Here is a 25,000-nt window from a genome sequence, read left to right on the forward strand (position 1 = left end):
CCCAGGACCGCCCTCTGTCGCGCTCCTCCCATCGGGCCCTGTCATCCCGGGACCCCCCTCCAGCCCCCATGAAGGACCTCCCTCCCCTTCCCCCCCATCCTGGCACCTGTATGGTGGACCCCGAAGCCGAGCAGCAGGTGAAGAACAGCAAGCGGGACGCGACCAAGGTGAAGAAGCAGCTGAGCACGGGGAGGCCAAGCTCTGCAGGCGCTGCAACCCAGAACACTAAAACAAAAGGGGCTCAGAGTGGCCCCGCTGCACCCAGAAACACCAAAAACACACCCGCCCGGCCCTCCACTGCAGGCAAGTGTGTTGGTTTTAGTACTTTGAGCATTTTCTTGCCCTTTTCTTAGTTTGCAAAACTAGAGAATTTACTTGTTTTAAAACCAGAGTATTTTCTGGTATCTGACTGGTATCTGACTGGCTGCTGGTTGTTTCCAGGCTCTGTGGGCAGTAGGACCCCCCCGGCCGGGACCCCTGTGTACCTGGACCTGGCGTACCTGCCCTCGGGCCGCGGCACCCCCTCCGTCGACGTGGAGTTCTTCCGCCGGCTGCGCTCCTCCTGCTACGTGATCAGCGGCGACGAGCCCCTCAAGGAGAGCGTCATGAGGCCCCTGCTGGATGCACTGCTGGATGGCAAGGCTCTCTGGGGCAGCAACGTGCAGGTCAGGGCAGCACTGCCTTGTTCATTTAAAGCAGCAGCCTCGTAGAACTAATCTTGTTATCCTGCCAAGACACCGTTTGAGGGTAAACTAGACCCAAGTTTCCAGTCTGTGCAGCTTGTACCCTTTCTGGGCTGCACACACGTTTTGTGGCAGGAGTACCTGCTGCACAGGAAGTGGTCAGAAAATAATGATTCTTGAGATTGTGGCTGGATAACTGAGTCAGTTCAGCGTGGGAAGAATAAACTGCTTAGACATTTTTTCTGGATGTTGTGTTTATGTAAAACCAGAAAGTGCATGGTCTGTTGATGGTTTTGCCTGCTTGGTTAATGGTCTCCCTTTTCCTTTTTATAGGTGACTTTGATCCCGACATTTGACTCGCTGGTTATGCACGAGTGGTACCAGCAGACCCACGAGCGGCAGCGTGAGCTGGCTGTCACTGTGCTGGGCAGCAACAGCACGGTGGCCATGCAGGACGAGACCTTCCCAGCATGCAAAGTGGAGTTCTGAGCGCCCCCGAATCCAGCACGGACCTTTACCCAACACACCCCACCCCCCAGTCCCCCTTTACTCAAACAGCTACAGCCACCAGTGAAACACAACCAGCCCTTTCAAGCTTTTCCTCACTCCAGCGGTCAGCTGTTGGAGTACTGCACGCAGCTCTGCCGAGTTTACAACGCCACTCCCTTTCACCAAGTCACTCTTGTGTTTTGAGAAACCGCACTGGGCCGTCTTTAAGAAATGACCTGCATTTGACATGACAAGAAGTCTCCTTTCTTTTTCACAGGGTCAGACTCTCTCTGTAATCGCAACGTCGGGCGGTGTTTTTCTTTTGGTTTCGGAAAGGCGGCATTGCATTTTCCTGCCTCGTGGATCAGGCCCAAACTCTGCAGCAGACATGACTTCAGCAAATTCTGTGACGGTTTGAACTGATTTTTCCTAAGGCTGTGTTCCTTTTAAGTAGTACAGTATATCTTCGAAACAATGTACCTGGGATCAGGGTTAAAAATTAGACGTAGCTTCAAAATCACCTTTCTGTCATTTTGATGTCAAAAGAGATAAAAAAAAAAGTTGAAGAGCGTTTCACTTTTTTTTTTTTTTTTTTTTTTTTTTTTTAAAGACTAAGCCCTCCCTTCTCACTCCCCACTCCCAGTGGTTTCTTTCGGCCGATTTCCCCGTGCAGCGCTGGGGCACGGCAGCCCTGTACACATGGCAGAAGGACACCCTTTTGAGATACACTTTATATTTTTTTTATATATATATATATATATATATATATTCGCTTCCCCACTAGAGTATAACTGGGTGATGCTGTTGCAGATTGGAGTCCCTGTGGATTGGGTTTCTTCACCACCCTCGGAAAGCATTCACTTGGACGCATTAAGGCTGTTGCCGCAGAATGTACGACCCAGCCACGTGGTTTTATAGGACTTGCTGTATTAGTAGTGTTAGTGGACCAGTCTTGTACCTTTCCCAGAGCGAGCTCTGTAGTGCTGTTCCTGGTTTCGTTCGTATATATGTTGTGTAACTGCAGTATACTGTATTATGGTATGGGGTTGGGAAGTCAATGATCCAACTGCCCCTTGAAGATTAACTGTGTTACCCGTTCTGTATGATAACTTCTTAATGCAATCACTGGTTAACTAGTTGCATTTTACTTTCCCACAATATAATCTACCAGTAGTGCACAAACCAATTCTTGGATTATTCCGTTCAAGCTCTCCACAGGTGAGGGCTGATTAATCCTAGCAGCTGTTTCTTCACCTCCTTTCCCTTTTGAATGGCCAGTTAGCTCAATCAACAGCAAGGAAAGAAAGCAATGATAAGGTGTATGGCTTTCTTTCTTTCTTTTTTTTTTTTTTTTAATATTTTAGTTTGTTGCTGGAGGGGGATAAACGTTCTTGCAGTCATGTCACTTCCTCTAACGTTTTAGAAGCCACTTGCACCAATTTGCTTATCTTACAATCGGTTGCGATATGGGTTTTATAAGACTTTTTTAATGTTTCGAGTCTGGGTTTCGTTTAGTGCCTGAATGTAACGTATTTACACAAGTAACTTTAAAAGTGAAAAAAAAAAGGTATCTCCACATTTGTGACGTGTCCCTGTCCCGTGTTTCAGTAATTTCTAGAGTAATGCTGTAGAGTGTAGCGGGCTTGTGTCTTGTACATTTGTTATTGACGCTTACATTAGCCTAATCTGTACATACATAATGCATGCACTTCAAATGAGATAGGGAGGTGCAGTACACCGGGAGCGTTTGGAGCTGAAGAAAGCGATCGATGCGCTTTGAGGAACTGTCTGTCGAAAGGCTGCAAGTCTTAAGGCAGTTAAAAGTTTGGATAAAGGGAGTCATGCTAGTTTTTTTGGCCGGGTTGTACTCCGTTCAAGACTTTTGCTCTGTTCCGACTCTTATAAAGATCACTCTTGATGAGGTGGTTAATGGGCTGGATAGCTGAAGAGCATGCTGTACCCAACAGAAGCTGACACACATTTCATGGTTCGGTCAAGCGGTACAAAGGCCAAATTGGGAATTGCTAAAAAATTGAAATTGGAAAGATAACAAAAAAACAATCTCCCTCGCATTTCATACTTTTATTCCCTCTACTCGTGAAGGTGTATATTAAATATAACTTATCCTAAATTTAATACAGCACATATTTACTATAACCTTAGATTAGCTTTATAAATATGATTGTGTGTGGGGGTTTTTTTTTTCCAAATATTTTGAGGAAATGAACGGGGCCTTAAACAGACAAAATATAGAATATTAATGAACAATTCAGCATGTTGGTGACGTCCTGTTATGTATATTGCTAGGGGCAACAACAGAGGCCTGTTAACTTCCAGGGCAGTGTAGAAGCCTGGGACGTACCTTCTTTACATGTGCAGTAATAGATAAAAGCTGTGACCTTGGTATTTTTTTTTTTTAAATTATTTAACTTTGTACAATTATTCAACATGTATTCATTTAAATTTAATGTAAGAAAAAAGCAAATTCCATTGCCCATCTTATTTATTTTTGTTTAAATTAATATATTGTTTTTTTTTTGTTTTGTTTTTTTGCAGTATGAAATAATTCAATTTGATTCTGTAAACTGTAGGAATAACCAGTGCCTACTATTTGAATTAGCCCTTTCCCCTTAAAGGTCTAGTCTAAAGCATCAGATCTGTTTGGCAATGTGTCATAATAAACACATGCCACCTGGTGGACAGTTATGGTAATTGTGACACGAAACTCTGCTATTGCCACATGTTGACAATATTTACATCTAATTTAAAAACAAATCTGAAAAGAAGTAATCATGTTTGGTTATTTGAAGTATTGAATGTTTGTAGCTGTATCACAGTGTAAGAATCTATCCCCCTGTGGGCTTTTTAGGTGCAAGGTGAGAAGCTTGTGACTTGTCTGTGCATTTGACAAGAGAGGGGAAAGGGGTGTATTTTAATGAAGGCTGATTCAGTATTGAACACTAATTTTGTTTTTCTTTCAATAAATATGCTGCTTTTATAGCCCCATTAAGTTTTTTTTTTTTTTTCAGAAAGATCCAAGTGATTTTGTGCTAATAACAGTGTTACGTGCCATGTTGGAAAGGTATAGGGTGATATCGAATTAAATCAACAGATATATCTGTGTATACAGACTAGCTTGCAGTATAGAAAAACAAAGACTTCCCTAAATTACAACTAATATTACAAATGATAAACTTATGATCTTGGATTCCTTTTGTTTTATCTGTTTATATAAAATGTAAAAATAAAATCAATAACTAATAAAAAGACTAAGTAATCCAAGGCATTGTTTTTGTTCTTCACCTGGATCTCAAACTGCAGCACTGCCACTGTTAAAACTCTGTAGATTCTAAATGCATTCAGAATGGATTACTTTTACGCTTGCATTCAGAATGGATTTGAAAGGGATGACAACAGGTATCTCTTGACATTCAGAATGTTTCCCAGAAAAGCGTTCTATGCAAATGTAGAACAACGAATAGTAAATGTGTCATTGCAGTGCAATGGGCTAACTGAACCAGAATGCAAATTTTCTTTCAAAACCAAAAACAATGACAGAAGTCATCTTTTGATGCTGTTTTAATCTAATTTTGAGTGATCTGGACCTCAAGTGTAAGTTTCAATGTTGCTTTTGGAATTTACTTGCCCTTAGAAAGTTTGATATCCTGTGAAATGAAACAAAATGAATAATTTGCTCAGATGTCAGTTAAGGGTAGTAGGAAGGAGGCAGACAGTGCATCTGCTTCCAAACCTGCAGTACACCTCAATGGTCACTTGAAAACCACTGTGAACAGTGCATGTGGTCCACACTTTCCTCAATCTTGTTCTGACTTGGCACACGGTTCAAAGCATCCACAGTATATGAGGAGGAGGCCCCTGAAGAAGGCTGTCCATTGTTGTATGCAGGGATGTCTTGGTTTAGCTATAACCCTATAGGAAATTCCTGGGTGCTTTTAAAGGAGGTGGTTTCTGCAACGAAGTATTGCTGTAATTATACAGGGGTCAGGGCTTTTATCTCTGCAGTGCCTCACACTGGCCGAAATGCGTTCACCCTCGCTCTCGCTCGCTTGCTCGCACGCTGGTGGGTCCTGCGGGTGCAAAAGATACCAACCCCCTATAGATCTATACGGTGTGTTTTGTGAACAATAAACCTGTGAACCATCCCCACTGCTGTGTGCTGTAGTATTTTGAGATGTGTTTGTGTATCTGCGTGTTCTTCATGTTTTTGTAGGGCAAGCGTGTGCATAATGTTGTACAGCTGGGTTTTTACAACAGCCGAGTGAATGGTTTCACAGCCCACAGTTAACACTACAGCTATGTATCACCCTATAGAATTAACTAAAATGGAATGAAACCTGCCTTAATAATGTTATATTGAATTACACGCCGCTTTGTAGTTTTCCCATATACTTAAAAAAAAAAAAAAAAAAAAAAAAGGACAAATTTGAAAAATGTCTAAATCGAACATGAAATACTGTACTGCTATGATCTCATTTAGTAGTTTCTTTGATTACATGATGTCTTATTCACGCAGAGCAGACACCACACCTGATATTACAGGTGACCTCCGTTGTCATCCATAACTTTAAACACAGTCGAGATGCATCTAGAAGTACTTTAAAGAAACGTGGCATACACTTCTAATGAACGTGTCTTCAAAGTCAAAACCTTTCATATTACTATCCACGACATGCACAATCTATTGGAAACATTAGCAATACGGCCTTTCTTTGAGTATGCATGGCTGATTCGTTTGTAATTTAAATGGTATCCCGGGTCGTTATCCTAAAGGAAAGGTCACGTGTCCCCAACTGTTCATCTTACAGATCTCACAGAACCTATTATTTCCATTCTTATGGAAGGCACGTGTATTTTTTGGCAGAACCAAGGTCCACATCTGAAATATGATCTTAATTTCTATTGTGTGTTGGTTCCTTCAGAATAGTGGGTAACGTTCTGTGTAGTGTCTGATGTGTGCACAGCACAGAGCCCAGCATCAAAGCATTGCTTTTGGAGAAGTGTCTAAATATTTAGACTTGCAAAATTTCACTCTGCTCATCTGAAAACGAGCTGCAGAACAAGCACTAAAGCCATCTGTTTGCAGCAGCTCACTACACTCGGGAGCGTGTCATTTCCGAGGCTGCCACAAAATGTTGACCTTCGGAAAGGTAGGTGTCAGGTGACTGTAGCGGGTGGGCTTTTGATTGGACAGAGGCTGGCTCAGGCAGAGAAGAGGTGAGCTGGTTTCCACGGCAACCTCTCCCTGTCAGATGCTGCTTTTTATTGATCTGAAAAAAAGAACACAAGGTTGTATTCACTGTGGCAGGTTTCAGGCCTGTCCCCATTGCAATTTGAATCGAATGCATTTTTCTTCAAAATGTTGGGACAGGACAGAACCATGAAGTAAGTGGCTACATCAGAACCCAAAATCACTCCGAGTAATTAAACATGCAATGGAATATTAAGGGCAATGTTAAAAAGCTGCTTACATTGGTAGTAGTTCGTTCATATATTTATTTATGTATTTATTTTTACAAGAACAGCTTTTTAATATTTCTATTTTTATTTGATGACTGCTGCTTTTAAAACAAGCTCGCCTAGCTCCTTGTCGGTTTTATAGCATTAAAGTCGTTTTATTCCTTCGTGGGGGGAAAAAAAAATATGTTCGCCAGCTTCTAAAGCTGGGCATGCTGCTGTCCGTACAGGGACTGCTAAAGCAATGGGCGCTGTGCGTCTGCTGCCCTCTTGCGTCTGTATGTGTTAATCACACTCCGCATTATCCACAATGCTAGAATGAACTCGGTGAGCGTTTTATCTGACCGGGCAATTTTAGGGAGCACCGCTGGTCTGTGTGCTCGTCGCAAACGTTTTAAATGTTTGATTGATTTATTTTCACATGAAAGGTTGACAATAACAGCACGGGTCCGTTCACCCTGTACAAAGCTTTCATCTATTTTACATATAGCACCCGCAATAAAACCATTTACAAAACGTGACGGCTCTGGTAATGCTCCTTTGCCCCTGTTGATTTGGGGATGAATCCATCCACAGTATAAGCAGCACAGTCAATTTCAGTTAATAGGTGGCGCTGTGGTATCGCAAGCTATTCTCTACGTACTGCCCAATAATAAAGGAAGGCGCTGTTTTTGTCTTTTAGCTTAAGTTTGGGCAGTAGGCGGCTGCGGTCTGATCATCCTCAGGAATCTGCCTAAAAACCCATCGCGTGTAAACTGGGAGTTATTCTATAAGTATTAGCTTTATATTTCATTAAGTACATTATTCTTCTATGTTGTTTAAAGGATTTAACTCAGTGATACAAGACTACAGCACTAGATACCGCATATGCAGCTATTTACTGAAGTGCATTGGGGCTTGAGAAACTAATGCACAGCAGTATCTGCATTGCTCCTGGTTAGATAAATCATGTACAGTGTTATAATTACCATCGGGTAGTTTGCCTTTCTAAACCAATCCGTGCAGAGTGGGCGGGTTTTTTGCTATAACCCCGCCTTTAAGATATGAACGGCGTTGGACTGGGCCAATAGTAGTACACACTTATGGGTTTACAATCCCCTCTCTCTCTCTCTTATTTTCATCTGGGTATTGATGGTCAATTTATCCAATCGCGGTATGACTTTTCCAGCCTCACTAGGTGGGCGTTATTTAAATCCGGTTTGTGTCCCCTGATTGGAGCAAGGGAAAGGCGCGGTGTGCGTTGTAACCACGCCTACTCATGTCTTCCCCGGGGAGAAGGAGCGAGGCTCTGGCCAATGGGAGAAGCGCGGGGCGGGGCTAGCGGGCGCTGCTGGTTCGGCGAGTTGGAACCGAATCGAAGACAAGCACAGGTGGATGAGACGGGATGTCGGATGAAGCGCTATATCCGAACACACCGACAGGTAAAAGAAAGACGAGAAAACGCGATCTTTGATGCTGTAATCGAGCGGTGAATGTAACAGGGATTACAGGGCTATACATTTAAAACAACGTTGCCCGAGCTTGATTTTATTTTATGTTTGGTGTGTTTCTTACAAGCGCGTTACTGTATTATCGTAAATGCCATTTAAAAAAAAAAAAAAAAAAAAAAAAAAGACATGATCGATATTAAAATAGCAATTTCATTCGCTGAGATCAGGGTGTGTTTTTGTTTATTACAGACACCGACACACACGGGCAGGCACGAAGGATATGGTCGTGCTGTGTGGTTAGTAAGCAGAAGTTGAAGATGAGTCGTGGATAAAGGTCGGGGGGGGGGGGTTGTGTTGTGTTGGTTTCGGAGCTGGTGGACCTGTCCTGTCCTGTCCTGTCCTGTCCTGTCATTTGATGCCACTGTGGGAACATGACGTTGAGTTCTTGTAAACTTCCGATAAAATGTTATCCACATGTTGCAATGGCAGCTCGGTTTGATCGCTTTCTAATAATAGCGCGTTGGATGCCGTATCTTCTGCTGGGATCTGCCTCACAGATCAGCAGAGTGTAGTTTGATTATATATAATACAGCAAACCTATAGAGCCAGCGTTGGATTGGACAGCATTTTTGCAGTGCAGACTGCCGCATGTTAACGCCAGGCACGGCGACTGTGTTAGTAGCAGGGCACGGCACGATGTTTGGGTATCGTCTTCTGCTCTGTCGGTATGCGGTTTGCGCTTCTTAAGTTTCGTGTTGCTCTGCAGCGGTCTCAAAAAAGGGAAATGATTGCACCTGGTGTTTCTGTGCGTGTGTGTGCAGCGTGTTGTCATTGACAGTCTGGATCAGGAGGTTAGCGGCAGAGGTTAGACCCGAGAGCGTTTAGAAATTACTAAAAGAAGCGTCATACATCCTGTGACAAAACGGTACGACTCTCGGTGACATTTGTCATCGAATGCGTTCGGTTTGTTTCACTGTGTCTCATTGCTTTCTGTGTGGGACGAGCACTGAACCACGAGTGTCGTCCACGTTACCAGACCAGCATAGCTGATTAAAACAGAGAGACCAGCTAAAACATGAAGTATAACTATTTAAATAGCATTTGAATAAGGACAGTGCCGTGCAGACTTGTAATGGGTTGCTATCGGGTGGTGTTCTCATGCTGTGTGGCTGTTGATCTCGCCTATCAACTCATTTGAACCCTCTTTAGCTTGGAGGCAATATTAATGTTAGCCCGTTTCACAGGTGAGCGTAATCAGGACCACCGAGTAAAAGCTTCACAGAGATAAGCTGTGGAATAATGCATAAAAACATCGCCGTTATAAAACATGCCCAAATGTAAACTTGTTTCATTTTGATAAGGTGCAGGAGAGGCAAATACGTGAAGAAGTTGCCTTATTAATTGCGTTTTTAAGTCCAATATAATTGTTACTTGTAAATTCTGTGTACACTATTTCTTGGCCACCCAGAATTATTATTATTATTATTATTATTATAACCCCGCCGAAATACTTTTCTGAAACACAGTAACTGTTTTGTGATATGAAGTTGCCCTTTTCTGTTCTGGTTTATTTATTCCAAGCGCTGCTGGGAGAATGTCTGTACACCTTGTTTCATTTGATGTGATCAGATTTGGAAAAAAAAAGCAGTTGACAGCAAGCCAGTTGTTTTTCTTGTGACCCTGGCCTTGTTGAAATGCAAGGGGGAATAGGAGCTAAGAAAAAACGGGCATTTCTAGGTAGCAGGCTGCTAATTCCAATTTACATCAATAAATAATTATTTTTTGTATAGGAATTAATAATATATCTGAAAGACTGACCTAAAACTGATTAAACTTAGTAAGATAATTCTATTTTTATATATATATATATATATATATATATATATATATATATATATATATATATATATATATATACTGTAGTGCTTTGTGAAACTGGCCCCTCTTTCTAGACCTGAGGAAGCTTGTGTCCATTCATTTGCATGGGGCATGTAAACAAACGGGACTGTTGACAAGAACCGTCCGCTCTCCAGTAAAAAACACACAAAATGGGGTTTTAACAGAAAGTAACCCATCAGGCAGAATCTGTAAATTCAGCCCCCACACACACACCTCCCCCAGAGAGACTTTGTTTCTGGAGCTGTCTATGTGCTGTTTACAATCAGGAATAGGAATCAGATTTGTATCCCTCCAGTTGTGTCAGTCTTTCTGTAGAAAATGCATTGCTCCAGCCTCACAATTGACAAGTCCAGGTCATGTCCCGTATCGTTGAGTCCTGCTTACTGACTGCACTGCCTGGGGCTCTTCGAGCTTTGCATGCTGGTGATGACGGCTGGACCAGTATGCTGAGTCTGCATGCCCTAAATATAATCTTAGTTATGGCTCATTTACAGTAAAGATTTGACGCAGCTGCTGAGGGTTACAAAAGATTTGCACGTGCATTAAGAGGGTGATCAAGCGCTGGTCCGAATGGGCGTTGTTGAAAATGGATCGGCTCTTCTGAGAAATAGAAAAAAAACGGCATTGCATTTTAATTGGGAATTTTGTGAAAATGGATATGTCTTATTTTAAGGAGAAGCGATATTTTGGGAGCCAGACAGATGAGTATGCTGTAGTATGGTGCTATATCACGCACCGAGGGTCTCGGAGCATGAAACAAATAAAGCATGCATGTGTGTGAGTTAGTCTGGGGGAATGCGTGACCATTCCTCCAGCTGGGGAGGAAATCCACAACAAAATCTGTTCTCCAGGAAGATTTGGAATCTGCATAGTGATCTGTGCAGTCTTGGGACGCTGGGATAAAGGGAGATGCAGCTTTTACACACGCCTCGGGGATACTGTTTGTGGGACTGCCCGTTTGCACAAAAGTGTGTGCTACATTCTTCTTTTTCACGTGTATCAGATCAGAAGTCGATCCACTTGTGCAATTTTGTCATTTTCATTTCCCTGCACATTTAGTGGTACAAGATGGGATCAGTATTACCAGATAAAGCAGGGGATACTAAGATATACCCGCTGCTAGTTCCATCACAGGTGAAACAACTTGCCTAGTGGATCTTTCATTGTTGCTCGTCCCAGGGTAGGCAAAATTCCCATCTTGTAGAACGTTGTCTTTGTACACACTGACACTCTCTTTTGGGGCATAGCTGAAGTGATTGTGTTTTCACAAATGAGAACAATCATGTAGCTGAGGAACCTGTGGTACACTGGATTGCTTGCGAGTGTGTGCTGCGGTTGCTTTGTAGAGATGAACTCGGGAGCCAGAGAGTGTCTCTTCTGGGCATTGCCATCTCTCTTTTCTCTCTCTTTCTCTCTCTCGTTGCAGATGACAGAAGGAGCACTTACAAATCGAGGAGGCAGTTGACAGTGCTTGACTGAATGTTTATACACAGTATTTTTTTGTCCGTTGGAAAGTATTCTGTCGTGTGGTTGTTATTTCCGTGGCTTGCTTTCCTCGGTTGGCACGTCAGATTGAACTGCGAGTAAGTGGAGAGGGAGCAGGACCGAGGGTTTGTTGCTCGAATGCCAAGTTAGGAAGGAGGAGAGGAAGGAGGGATGTTTAGTGTAATGCAGAGTTAGCCAGCTCATTCCATTTGAACGAGGATTAGTTTTGTTGTTTTTCCCGTTGGGGTGTGTGTGGGTGTGTACGTTCCCTATTTAATGAAGTTGTGTGCAGTACTTAAAGCTTTCATTTTTAAAAATTAAACAGAAATGAAAACCCCTGAATGGCATACTGCAGTTCGTAACTGTGAAGAGTTTTAGGAACAATACCTGTACTCATTGAAGCACAGCACTGTACCAGTCACGCTGACTGACTGTCTGTTCAGAGAGGTCAAACTTACATTAAGTGAGTTAGGCACAAAGTCTGGCTTTTACACTTTCTCTTAAGTTTTGTTAAAAATGCCCCTTCGTTCAGGTTATATATGCCAGGCTAATGGGAAGTGCAATCTGAAATGTAGTTTAAGATTAAAAATTAAATATTAAACAGATGTAATGGCACGTTTTGATTTCTATCATTTTTTTTTTTACCTTGCTAAATAAAAACAAGCTTTATCATTTACATCACAGGGGAAAATCCAGCTAATTCCTTCGATTCTGTGGTTTTTTCTACTAACTTCATTAATACAGTATAGTCTAACGTTGCTACCCCCCAGTGACTCCAGACTGGCTTGTGATTCTTTACCCTTCTGGGGTCCCCTTCCTTTACTGACGTTAGCTAGGTCGTGTCCTTATTAAGTTTGTAGTAAAACCAGGAATGGATCAAACTGCTATGCAATGGGAGTCTTATTTCTGTCCCTGGATTTTTTACACCAGAGACAGAGTCATGCAAAGTATTACAGGTAACTGTGAAATCTTGAATTTCACACTCTGGACAATATCCTCGCTCACCTGAATCAAATAATTACCGCGTGCCCGGTGAATCCAGACATGTCTGGATTCTGTAATAACATTTAGTGCATAAGTGTAAAGCTGTTTACGAATCTCCCTGTGTGTTTGTCTTCACTAGGTGCAGTACGCTGGAGTCAAGACTGAGTGCCAGTTTGGGATCTAGGCCCCCCGTGCTTTCAGACAGGTGAGTTCAGCGATCCGCCCCTCAGTAGGGCAGCAGATTGATTACATTTTTCTTCCTGCTTTCTCCTCTCAGTTCTCACTGGGCTTATTAATAGTTTTGTAAAGTTCAAAATGTGCGTATGTTTATACCATGGGACCTACAGTGATTTTATGCTCGCTGTTTATCTATTGAATCCTTTTTTTTCCCCATGCGTACATAAAAGCAGCCTAACCCTAAACACAGTGTTATCTATCTGTGTACATTATAGCCCAATGTTAATGTGATGCAGCCCTCTGGAATTTCTGTGTATCTGATGGAAATGATGTGTTTGAAATATTCCTGCATTCCTAGATTTCTACTCTCTGTGTAAGTGTGTGCTGCTGTATGATTGCTGCTTAGATGTGATGGTCTGTTTGTTCTAAAGGTCTAACTGTAGAGCCTCATGCTGCCTGCGGCGTAGATGGTGTCATGGGAACCTGCTGTGGTCTTCCGTCACGCGCTTTGCAGCTGCTAGGATCCTTACCAGATCTAAAAAAACGTGATCACATCACCCCCTGTCTTGCCCAGTTGCACTGGATACCTGTAAAGTTCGGGCGCTTCATCACACAGGTCCAGAGTATCTCTCCAACCTGCAGGCCCGCTGTGTCCCTGCCTTAAGCTGAGGTCCTGTGACTCATGCCTGCTTGTTATACCCAAGCAAAAGCGCACCACACTGGGAGAGCGGCTCTTTTAGCTTCATGGCCCCGACTCTCTGGAACTCTCTCCCAGCTCTAGTGCGTGCAGCTCCCACAGTCGCTCGCTTCCACATCCTCGCCCTGTACTTAATGTAATATGCCTGTATCAGATGTATTTGCATTGTTTTTTACTGTTTGTATTTAATGTTTTATGCATTGTTCCTCACTATCTTGTCAAGTGCTTTGTGATGGTGGTCTACTATGAAAGGCGCTATATAAAATAAAGATTGATTGATTGATTAATTGATTCTCATGCTCTGGGATGTTGTCTCCTTCATGATGGACAGGTGTGTTACTAACATTCCCTGATTTCTTCCCTATAAATTCCAGTTCCCTGTAAATCCCGAAGCTGCACTTGAGCCAAGATGTCCTGCTTCCGAGAGAATTTCTGGGTAAGCCAAGTTTTTTTTTTTATTTGCCTTTCTCCTTTTTTCCTTGTTTCCTTGGGTACAGATTTTAAAATCAAAAATTAATAAAATGAATACATGAATAAAAATAAAGGTGCAATCGTTCATGGTGGAGCCCCTGAAGCCTATATAGGTGGGGGGGGGGGGGTACAGGGTCTGCTAGCAGTGCTATTGCAGGTGCGTCCTATTTTCACGCTAAGAAACTTCACTGCTGGTGCCCTTGTGTTCACCCAGCCCAGCAGGCAGTCTACACTGTTTGAAAGCGTCTGTTGTTATGCTGTGTCCTGTAGGTGTGAATATGAACAAGATGCAAATCTCAGTACACCTGGGACAACACCACTGTCAGAAAGTTACCGGGGGTGGTGTGTGATGGATGTTCATTTCTCATTTCGTGTAGATCCACACTTTAAATTTCACTTTGTAGAATGTTTGAGTTCTGTAAGCCTAATTAGTCACCCACCATTAGACCGGCGAGTCTACAGGCTGAAATATAACGAGTTTATCTTGTTAGAAATGAAGCCACACAGCACCAGCTGCTCTAGCATTCCGGAACTGTCAGGCACAGCAATAAAGAATGATATGACAAGTTAAATGACTGGCGCAATCCATTTTTCAAAGGATGGGTGGTGTTAAAATAAGAGAAAAAATGAAATGGTTTACAAAATATTCTGTTTTTCTAGTGTTGAGGTACCACCTCTGCACCCCTGCCGTGAAAAGTTTGGTACCGCTGAAGACTGGGGGAGGGGGGGTTATTTTAGTGGTCCAGACCATCTATATGCCACTACTCTTAACATTCAATACATACACAGTGAAACTAGGTCTATAAATGAGGTTTCTGAATTGTAGGGTGGTGTTTTTGGCACCCGTTCTGCTGTATAGAAGCAGCGTGCTCATATTCAGTGAGTGGGAGTGTTGCTTTGTATATTCCTCTTCTTTTATTACATCTGTCATCTCCCGAGAAGGAGATGAATTGTCTTTATTATATCTCAATATCTGCTCTTTTAGTACTTCCATAACAAAAAAAACTCAGCCGAACATTTGCTTGTTTTATTGGAAACTGATCAGGAATGAACTTGCTCTAGCAAGCGATTTAAATTGGCACTTGGGTAATTGTTTATGGTGTCTTGTGTGTCGTGACTCACTAATGACACTCCCAAGAGAAAGTAGAGCGATAGAGCAGAACACACCTGGGGTTATGTAAGTAATGGGGTTGCACAAAGGTGAGTGCAGAATATTAATGAGTAAATCCCTTACTCTTCATTCGAGAAGCAGATGTTAGACTGCAGGTAGCGGTGTACTGCTGATGCATAGGATTTTTCATTCCAGGAGCGATCATAATGCTCCAATAAACCACTGTGCTTTAGGGGTGAAGTTCTGCTTTTGAGCTGTTTTTCAAATATTGGGCTTCCGAAGTGTCTCTCCTACTCGCTGTAACTCTGCCTATTAGACATGATTGACAGCTGGCTTGTCTAATTTATTGCCTCAGGTGTTTCTGCTACACTCAAGTCGGTTTGCGTTTGCTGGTCAGAAACAATGAGTTGAATATGATCATGCAAAGCCTCCCCTTAAAGCTAGCTTGTTGAACTGCTGGCACGTTTTAATGATGTTGCCATGAAGAAATCAAAATCAATAGGTCCGAGTGCTACTAATATACACTGAGAGCGAGGAACCCCAGGGATGCACAGTCTCAATCGTGGTACGACGCACAGGTATGTCCGCGGCAATGCAGATCACGACTCTCCAGGCTATCCTCTTCTAGCTGTCTCAACCCACGTTCTTGAGTTTCCTGCAGTGCCTTCTAATTGTGAGGAAGCTGCAGTCGGTGCCCCAGTTCCAGTGTGTGTGTGTCGGGGCTGTGGTTATATTTGTTACGGCAGTGTAGAGTTCCTACAATAATCGATTTATCGTGATGCTATCAGTTATTTGTTAAATCTTGATTGTTTATTGTATTGAAAAATTCTAAATTGTGTTTCTGACAGCATAAAAAGATCTGTAGCACAGCTGCTGAGATTCGCTGCTCACCTTCATTTGTCCTAAAGAGATGCTGTGACATCAGGGGGGTGCCATGGGTTTAAATTCAGACCCCTCCTCTGTTTGGAGAGAACTATGGAATGGCTTTATCTAAAGAGCCAACAAGCTAAAAACAGACTGTTTTGAAATCATGTTTAATGCAAGTTTAAACCTGATTTAGGGTAACAGTATTTTATGTCCCAGGTTTTAACTCGTGATCACCAATTTAGAATGTCATTTTCTTAATCACTCAATTATTTAATGAAATCTCTAAACCCGGAGGTGTAAAGCTGTGCTCTCGTGGTCTCCACGCTTTGAGCGTGGGAAGGGGATTAGAAACGTGGCACATACGTCAGTGTAAATGGCCTGTTTGTTATTCACATCCCTGACTCTGCTGGACAAATGATAAGAGACAGTAACTTCAGGTTTTTATTTTTATTTATTTATTTATTTTGGCATCTTGTAGCAGCGCCGCACCTCAGATGACCTCCAGGGCTGTGTTTTGAGCTGCACCTTTGTCAACCAGGCTGGGAGCTGAAACTCCTTCATCAGGGCCCAGCCGGGGGTCCGCAGGCTATTCTGGGCCTCTGTTCCAGCGAGGTGCTCAATTATTGAACGTGCTGAGGGGTCACTTTAAATAATTGAAGCCCTGTTGAAGCAGATAGCCCTGAGTGTGGTGTTGCTGCCAGCCTCTCCTCCTCTCCTGATACCAGAGCACCTGTCATACCGCCCTCAGCCCTTTTGACTTTGTTCCTTTTATAATTCAGACAACAACATTTCTACTCTTGGCATAGACAGCAAGACTTTATTCTGATCAAACTCTTTGTAGTCAAACAAAAGTAACAGTTCAGCAATATAGGTTTAACAATATTGGTTTCACATACCGCCTTCCACCCCGGCATTTATTATGTTAAGTTGAAGGAACTTTTTGAACAAAAATGAATGCAAAATAAAACTGCAGTTTCAGTTAAGCATTTAATAATATCCTATGCTGTTCTGGGGTTTTATTTTGGGTTTCCATTTTTTGTGTTTTTAAACCAAAACAGCCTCAGTAAACAAATGTGTTCATTTTAAACAACCACATTTGAATAGCCACTGACCAGAGGAATGCATTCTTGAATCCAGTGTTTCCTTGTGTGTTTGTCAAAAGATGAGTCAATAATGGGGTGGATGCTTAAAATGTTTTAGGATATATTTCAGCATGTGATACTATAGCTTTTTAAGAATGACAAACTTTTAAAATGATGGGCTGCGTTATCATGGCTGTCACTGAACCGTGTAAAGACCGAAAATATTTCTGGATGCTGCTGGGAGGCATTGGTTTTTGGACTGATTTTGGGTGATTTTTTTTTTTCTTCTCCCCTAAATCCAACCGCTGCAGCGGTGAGGACTGAAAAGCCCGGGACACAGGCTGGGTTAGCATGCGCTGGGAGTAGCTGGTTGCTAGGTGACCGGGTTCCCTTAGCAACCAGGCCCAGCTGAATAGGCAGCCTCTGTGCGAGTGTGACAGCTCTTTATTGTGAGGTTAGTCAAAGCAGGTCTGCTGTCTAAGCTTTCCGAGCTAGCATCCATTTAAGCAGAGCAGGATGTCTCCTGTCAGAGGGATAAGGGCATTTAATTAGATCGCCATTTTATTCTTCCACACCAATATTTAAATAGTGATAATATGGCAGCAGGAGAAAGTATTTTGTTTTACAGAAGCGGAACACAAAACTGTCACTTTTCCCATGGATAAAAGGGGACGGTTGTCTTTCCTTTGCTACCCTTGACACTAATCTTCTTGCAGTTGGCAGGACAAAGGGTTTTGTTCTGTTGTGGTATCCATGTACATGAACTAATCCTTGTAGATCAGCGCTTCAGGTTTATAATGCTTTATTTCTGAGAGGTCTAGAATGGCAGAAAGCGTAGCTCTTGCCCTGGCTGTCCCAACGGGTTGGGGGAGGCCAGATCAGCAGGCACTGTGCTGTCATTACCACACTACAGCGCACCCTACTGGCCAGGCGGATTTTGTCCGGGGGGGGGGGGGGTGGGGGGGGGGGGGGGTGTGCTCAGCTTTTTCGACGACAGTTTGAGGGCCCACACTTCTGAAGACACATCGCTGTGACACACGTTGTTGACTTTACGAAGGGGCAACACTGAACAGCTTCCCCAACCGGACTTGTCCTCAGTTGGCCTTCGGACTGGGTTCGTTTCAGAAGCCTGACCCAAGCAGAAAGTAACAATAAAGTACAGACAACATCCTATACATATGTACCCATTAGAATCCTTTAGGAAAGGTTATATAATATTCAAGTACAGCTGTGGCCACATATATATATATATATTATATATATATATATATATATATATATATATATATTTTCGATAATTTAGGTATTATATTTAACATCTTGAGATTAAAAGCTCATAGCAACATATTTGTACATATTTGCATTGCGAGGTGTGTATTTTTTGGTAACCTAAATGAGACTTTCTTTGTATTCTGCGTGTCGCAGATCAGGTGTCCCCTCAGTAAGGCACTGGGTTATTTAAATTTGCAACACAAATTAAGGGCGCGCTGCCATTAATCTCAAAGCCATACACTTTCTGTATACTTTCACTATGTGGAATTAAAACATTAGCACTGGAGTGTGTACACGAGGCAAAAGCGCAGTGGCGCTTGTGTGCAGTATGTGTTGATTTGTGTTCCTGTGCAAGTGAACCCTGAACCTTTCTTTGGTAAGCTGTTGGCACGACCCGGGCCAATGCTGAAGCTAGGAGTGGGGGCTGACACAGTAGCTGCAGGTGTCCCTGGCTTGTCAGTAGAGCTTTGTACAGGCACGGAAATCGCAGAAAGAAAGGAAAAAGGCGCACTTGGTCAATGCCTGCACTACAGAAAAAATGAGCAGTAACTTGAAATATTAAAATACAAAAAAAATGTGCTTATTTAATAACAAAATAAAATAATTACTCTGACATTACTATCATAATGTTAGAGGTTAAACCTTTAGAATTCAGCCTGGAATGTTTACCTTGTTAAACATGTGTATATAATATACAGCCGGACAGCATAAAGCCAGTATTTTTTGTTTTCAATGACCTTTCCATTTGCTGCTTGCAGCCCTGCAGATTGTCATTAGCAGTATGAAAGTCACACCTGCCGAGTGCTGGCATCTTGTTCATTATAACAGAGTGCTGAAGGGCTTTATCGTTGCTTGATTCCCCCTGTCTTAACGGTTCATTGCTGCCCACGGAATCTGGAATGAGTCGCTGTGAGCGCTTCATCTGAGGAAGCCAGCAGATCTCGCAGCACAGCCGAGGAGCTGCTGTCTGCCCACGGGTTCCTTCTGTGCGAGTGAGTGTGAGAGAGAGAGATAGAGAGACCCTCTGATTCAGAACCTGGCTTTAATCAAATTCCAGTAATCTGTGTGAGGCTGTGAATGTTGTTTGATGGGGCCAGGTACCCATAACTCGGATTACAGTTTGGGCATTCAGAGACCAGAAGCACTGAGAGGGGAAGAGGCTGCCTGGGTGATGTGGAGATGAGTTTCAAAGGGGTAGAGAGATGGAGAGAGAGTGAGACCCCCTCCCCCTGCCTTCTTTGTGGATTCCACCCTCTGGTTCTAAATGAATATTGAGCAGTTGGTGGGATGACCCTGGAGGGCTGGGAGCTCCTTAGTCTCTTGTCGTGCCATGACTGGAGGCTTCTCTGCCACCTGCTCCTACCCCCTCTCACTGGAACATATGGTGCAGCGGTACATTTTGTTCCTTCTGTTTCTTCTAGAAAGAGTCCTAATTGAATGAGTTTAAACAACGTTGGTACTGTATGTAGGGTAGAAATCATTCTGTCCAGGGTGTTTCGGTGTGCTGGTATTAAGAGACTATATTTAGTGACTGTGTTTGTGCCAGCTTGAAAGAGTATTTCTCTCTCTCCCTCTCTGTGGCCTTGCCTTCACTGCTGTCCTGGGATCCATTGCATTCCTCGCATTCCACAGCTACCTGGGAACAGCGCCTGTGACTGCCCTTGTATCTGCTCGCTATTTCTAGAGCTTTCTGAGCTCTGATAGCGTGCAGAGATAGGAGGCCCACCCTGACCTCCTGCACAAGGCCAGTGAAACCCTTCTGGCTGTCTTCAACACGTCTCCGTTAAAATCGCTTCAAAGGGAACCTGGATTGCCAATGTGAGCCAAACCAAATTCCCAGTTTCTGTAAAGCGGGCCAGCCATATCAGTCAGGTCTTTGTTTGCATTTAGAAACATGGAGACTTTTTGGATTGACATTGTGTAATACTTGCATTGTTGAACTGGAGCAAAATTTTAGGAAATCTTTGTATCTAAACAGGGAGGGGTTGAATTTCCACTTGCACCTGGGGAAGAGCTGCTTGAGATTTTGAAAACCAATGTTTGCACATCAGTTCATCCAACCTTGAATTGACCGAAACGTTTGCACCTTTTCACTCCTGCGCTGTTTGCCTAGAACTTTTGTTTGGTGTTTTTTTTTTTCTGATTTAAACACCAGCTTTTAGATCTGCCACTTTTACATCAGTTGACCCACCTTGTCTTTTTATAACCAAAAATAAATAAAATGGGAACTCCAGATTGTATTCTGATGCCAAAATCGGTCATTAGTAACATGTAATAGATACAGTATTTTATAGTCTTGCAAGAGCTTCTGACTCAATATCATAACATGCTTAGACTGAAAGCAAGTGCAAGTCAATGTGATCGTCCCCCGGGCAGACGCAGTGGCCCGTGAGCGTGAACGCCCTTCATCTGTTTTGCTGCTCTTCTCCTTGAGGAGCGGGCAGTACGTGCGGATTCTGGGGACATGTTTTAACACTACCGAGGTGTAAACCTCCTTTCTGAATCCAGTCTTTCAGGTATTGAGCAGTTCAAACGGGCTGGTTAGGAAGACTAGGAAGGGTATATTGTGTTATTCTGCTCACTGTGACTCCTGGAAGAGATAGACAGTCTAAAGACAGCGAACAGATGGCTCTTGAACTCCCCAGCATGACTATTTTGTATCCCGTGGTTTTGTCTCTGTGTAGTTGCTACTAACTGGGTCTGTAAGATCTTTCTAGTAATGGTTGTGGCTCCTTTAGCCAACAAGCTTGGACTGCTCTGGTCCAGTGAAATTTTATAGTGATACACTTAAGTGTATGCATTACTGTTCATTGCTGTTGGAAGTTATTTCATTGAAACTTAATTTCAAGCAAATGACACCTTGCCAGAGTTTAGTGGCCCTGGTGAGTGTTTAATTCTGTTTTCTCTATAATTACACATGTCGTCACAAACGCCACTTGGTTGCACCCACCTCCTGTGCACCAGGCCACAGAAACTGGCACCACTAGCTGCTCCAGGCTGCAGATGCTATCTCCAGCATTGTGTGTGCGGCTGGTGGGTGTGATTGAGAAAGGCACTGACTTCTGTATTATGAGGGAGGAAGTGGGGCCTGTGGTTTGTGTGCATGTCCTCAAAGCCTTGCTTACTGCTCAACTGATAAACAGGCAGGAAGCCGCTTGTATCTGTCTCAGTAGACTTCGAGTATTTAAGTTTAGTGCTCTTTAGTTTTCTCATTTTGTCTGAAGAGTGCTCAGGTGGCACTACGTTTCAGTTTTATAAAAACCCAGAGGAAGCATTTCATTCTTGGCCGTCAATTCCCCTTGTTATTGTTCTTTTATTGCCTGAAATGTGCTAACAAGTGACGGCCAAGAATGAAATGCTTCCTGTGGACGTTGTGTATGGAATCCACTTGTACTTTGATAGTAGTTCCATTAAGATGAAACAAACCTCTGTAGTGTTTTACAATCTTAACAGCCAGACAGTCTTCTAGAGCCTTGTCCGTCCCATGACAGTATTATTTGCTGAACGCGAAAGCTAAGCACTGAGTGTGTAATCGGGTGATATTTCTTTCTTTCAGGGGGAGAGGAACGCTGGGTTCGACGTCCTTTATCATAACATGAAGCATGGGCAGATTTCCACCAAGGAGCTGGCGGAGTTTGTCCGTGAGAGGTGAGGGCTGGTGTGGTTGTAGTATTGCACACTCCGTACGGGTCTGTATTGAAGTAAAGACTTACTGGTAAGTTCATGCACTGCAGTAATTGACTATGTTTAGAGTGACAAAGAACATCATTACAGAGTGCAATCTATTTTATTCCGCTGCCTCTGTGCAGGCCGGTAGCAGCTAGGTGATCCGGTCTGCACAGCACTCTCCAGCAAGCCTGAGCAGGTTAAAGGTACTAGAATACCTGCCCCAGCAACTGGAAGTACTTTGTAGCCCTTTCTGAACGTTCACAATGTCATTACCAAACACAGCAAAATATATATTCTCCTGTAAGTTTACTGGAGTCGATCAAAAACAAAGCATGTGTCCAACGCAGGCCTGAGATTAAACTGAGCTGTTCCCTCACACCTCTAAGAGAAAGGGTGCTCCCTCCAGTCAGGGGCAGGCTTGGAGCATGGAGACTGAACTGCTCCCTCCCTCACCACTTAGAGAAAGGGGGCTTCCTCCAGTTCAGGGCAGGCTTTAGATGCAGAGACTAAACTGTTTTTCTATACCCTTTTACGATTACAAACATTACAAATGTAAGGCATCATTTGACTTATCTAACACAAAAATGTAGTTGTTTATCCCCTCTCCGCCCCTATACTTCACCCCAGATTCTGATTTTTCCCTTATAAATGAGACGCTGGTGTGGTTTTATAAATTAGGGAAAACTACTACAGCGTGTGATTTTGTTAAACATCAGTTAATCCAGAACTCCAAGCTAAACTCAAGGAGGCAAATATTTTGGCTGAAGAAGGCATTGGCTTGAAAGGCAGTCGCTCTGCTGGTTTGTTGAGGAGGACAGTCATGGCTCTAGTGCACTGGTTTGTAATGGATTGAGGGGGACAGTCACGGAGCACTCTGATGTGCGCACGTCCTCGGTTCAGAGTCACACAGCAGGCTTCCTGTAATGAAGATGAGGTTATCAGAAAGGAAACCTGTGCAGTTTCTTGTCCAGTCCACTGTCGCCTGATGAAAGACCCTCATGTCTAAGCTGTATTGTCTGCTTCCGTGGATCAGCGTTTTCCAGTCAGGCTGCTTCGAGCCTGTTCTGCAGTTTGAAAAGGTTTTATAATAGTGTTTCCCCAAGTTAACAAAAAAAACATTTGATTTTTTTTTTTTTTTTTTTTAGATTACATTTATGTCCAAATTGACATCCCTAGGAAGTGAAATCTGCTTACTAGCTTGAATTTTTATCAGTAGAGTCTACAAAACTTCCAGGGGGGTTTCTGAAGCGTTAGCTCGTGAGTTATTATTCATGGTCTAAATTGCCTAGGAGAAGATAGCCGCCTTGAACAGGAATGACCTGTATTTTATTCATAAAAGCATTCTTTAAATATCTCATGAGTTAAAGCTTACCTGAATAGGGACCATTGTTTGATAATACCTGATAAGGGTTAAATGATACCTCTCTGTCTTATAAGTGTTTTGTACATAAATGGATATCCATTAAACAGTGGTAGACGAGATTAGGTCATTCATTATTTAAACCTGGTTTCCAAGGGCACTGCTAATTCTTCAGACACTTTATCCCCCATAGGGATGCATGTTTGGAGGTACTTGTCTAGATACTGGGCCATTGCAGAGATGGTTTACCCTAAACACAGCAGTTTAATCATCAGAGAGTCTAGGTCTGGCCAGAAATGTGATATTATCAACGTATCGTTTTCACAGAATATAATTCTCTTACCTAATCTGAATTGCTGTCCTTTTTATAGGTCGAATTTTTCCTGTATAAGTCGCACACATTAAGTGCAGCACTGAGACGCCTTTTAAAGAGCAATCAGTACTTGTTTTACTTGTTAATAGCTTTGAAGAAAATGCAGGTACAGTAGAATAACGTTTAACATGTTCTGCGTCTCTTGTAATGTAAAATGCAAGAAGGAGTTATTTTGCTGATTGCAAGCACTTTACTGTATCCAGTTCTTCTAATCTTGAGCCCAGTTCTGATGCACTGTTGCTTCTGGTGTGCGCAGGGCTGCAGTGGAGGACAGCTACTCCAAGTCTATGAGCAAACTCTCCAAGATGGCGAGCAGCAGCAGCCAGCTCGGGTGAGTACAAGAGCCTCTGCAGCCCCAGGGAGGCAGTGATGGATAACGAAGGCTATATCTTGAGAGCCACTCGCCCAGATTAGTTTTATATTGAGACTGTAGCTCAGGGTGACCTGCGTGGTACTGACTGACACGGGATTGGATGATGTTTGTCATGTGATGCTGCGCTACATCCATATAGTGATGTAACACCTACAACCAAGTTTAAAAATAAAGAAAAAACAAACGCTGGTAATAGTGGCTAAAACTAGACTTATATTGGCTATGTGGTTAGACACAGGAGTAATTACACTGGAAATACTTAACGGCATGTGCAAATCTAATTACAAAAGGATGCTACCAACATTAAGCATGTTTCATTGTAACTGCACGACATGCATGTAGTTAGTGTAGCCAGAGGTATTTAATGTGGAATGTTATTGGATCTCGAAGATCACCCGTTTCTCTCTCTCTGGCAGAACGTTTGCGCCCATGTGGGAGGTGTTCCGCGTCTCCTCGGACAAGCTGGCGCTGTGCCACCTGGAGCTCACGAGGAAGCTGAGCGACCTCATCCGGGAGATCAACAAGTACGGGGACGAGCAGGTCAAAGTTCACCGCAAGGTACCGCCCCGTGCCGCGAAGCAGCTTTCAACAGAGAATAAAAACCGCTCGAGACTGACTCACCCGCCAACCACTCACCCCTAACCCTAACCCTGTCCCCATAGCACTCAGTGTAGGGACCGGTTATGAGTACGTATATAGGGGTGGGTATTAAACGCTACGGCAGTACGTGTCTGAAATCATTTTTTGCCACGGTGACATAGCTGTGATACAAAACTGGTCAACCTTGTTTCTGGTTAGTTTCTCAGATTAAGGGAGGAGTCGTGTGTCTGCCACTGTCGGGATTAATCCCACCCTGTGTTTTCTTTCCCAGACTAAGGAGGAGGTGACGGGCACTCTGGAGGCTGTGCAGAGCATGCAGGTCTCCAGCAGCCACATGCACAAGGCCAGGGAGAGCTACCTGAGCCGGTGTGTGGAGCTCGAGCGACTCCACAAGGAGGGAGCCAACCAAAAGGAGGTGGAGAAGGTGAGCGCTGCCTTCACGTTCACACAGGTTTACATTCATTACAGTGTGGGTTATACAGTGCTTCCCAAACCTGGTCCTC

At 43.2% G+C, this 25,000-nt stretch overlaps 2 protein-coding genes across 2 annotated transcripts in view; both read left to right on the top strand.

The window, feature by feature from the left end:
* The window catches only part of LOC121301167 (microtubule-associated protein 1S-like), a 5,223-nt gene extending 1,040 nt beyond the window's left edge, over positions 1 to 4,183 (top strand). Inside the window, exons 2-4 of the mRNA XM_041230306.1 lie at positions 6 to 303; positions 442 to 665; positions 1,017 to 4,183. Coding sequence (XP_041086240.1) covers positions 6 to 303; positions 442 to 665; positions 1,017 to 1,172 — 678 coding nt within the window. The 3' untranslated portion in view covers positions 1,173 to 4,183. The remainder of the gene's footprint in view (positions 1 to 5; positions 304 to 441; positions 666 to 1,016) is intronic.
* Positions 4,184 to 7,963: 3,780 nt separating this feature from the next.
* Positions 7,964 to 25,000, top strand: part of LOC121301168 (F-BAR domain only protein 1-like) — an 18,473-nt gene continuing 1,436 nt past the window's right edge. Inside the window, exons 1-7 of the mRNA XM_041230307.1 lie at positions 7,964 to 8,068; positions 12,585 to 12,650; positions 13,694 to 13,755; positions 21,679 to 21,770; positions 23,781 to 23,855; positions 24,314 to 24,455; positions 24,769 to 24,921. Of these exons, the coding sequence (XP_041086241.1) occupies positions 13,729 to 13,755; positions 21,679 to 21,770; positions 23,781 to 23,855; positions 24,314 to 24,455; positions 24,769 to 24,921 (489 nt within the window). The 5' untranslated portion in view covers positions 7,964 to 8,068; positions 12,585 to 12,650; positions 13,694 to 13,728. The remainder of the gene's footprint in view (positions 8,069 to 12,584; positions 12,651 to 13,693; positions 13,756 to 21,678; positions 21,771 to 23,780; positions 23,856 to 24,313; positions 24,456 to 24,768; positions 24,922 to 25,000) is intronic.

The sequence above is a fragment of the Polyodon spathula genome, chromosome 27 (assembly GCF_017654505.1).
Source record: "Polyodon spathula isolate WHYD16114869_AA chromosome 27, ASM1765450v1, whole genome shotgun sequence".
In the NCBI taxonomy this organism is placed as follows: Eukaryota; Metazoa; Chordata; class Actinopteri; order Acipenseriformes; family Polyodontidae; genus Polyodon; species Polyodon spathula.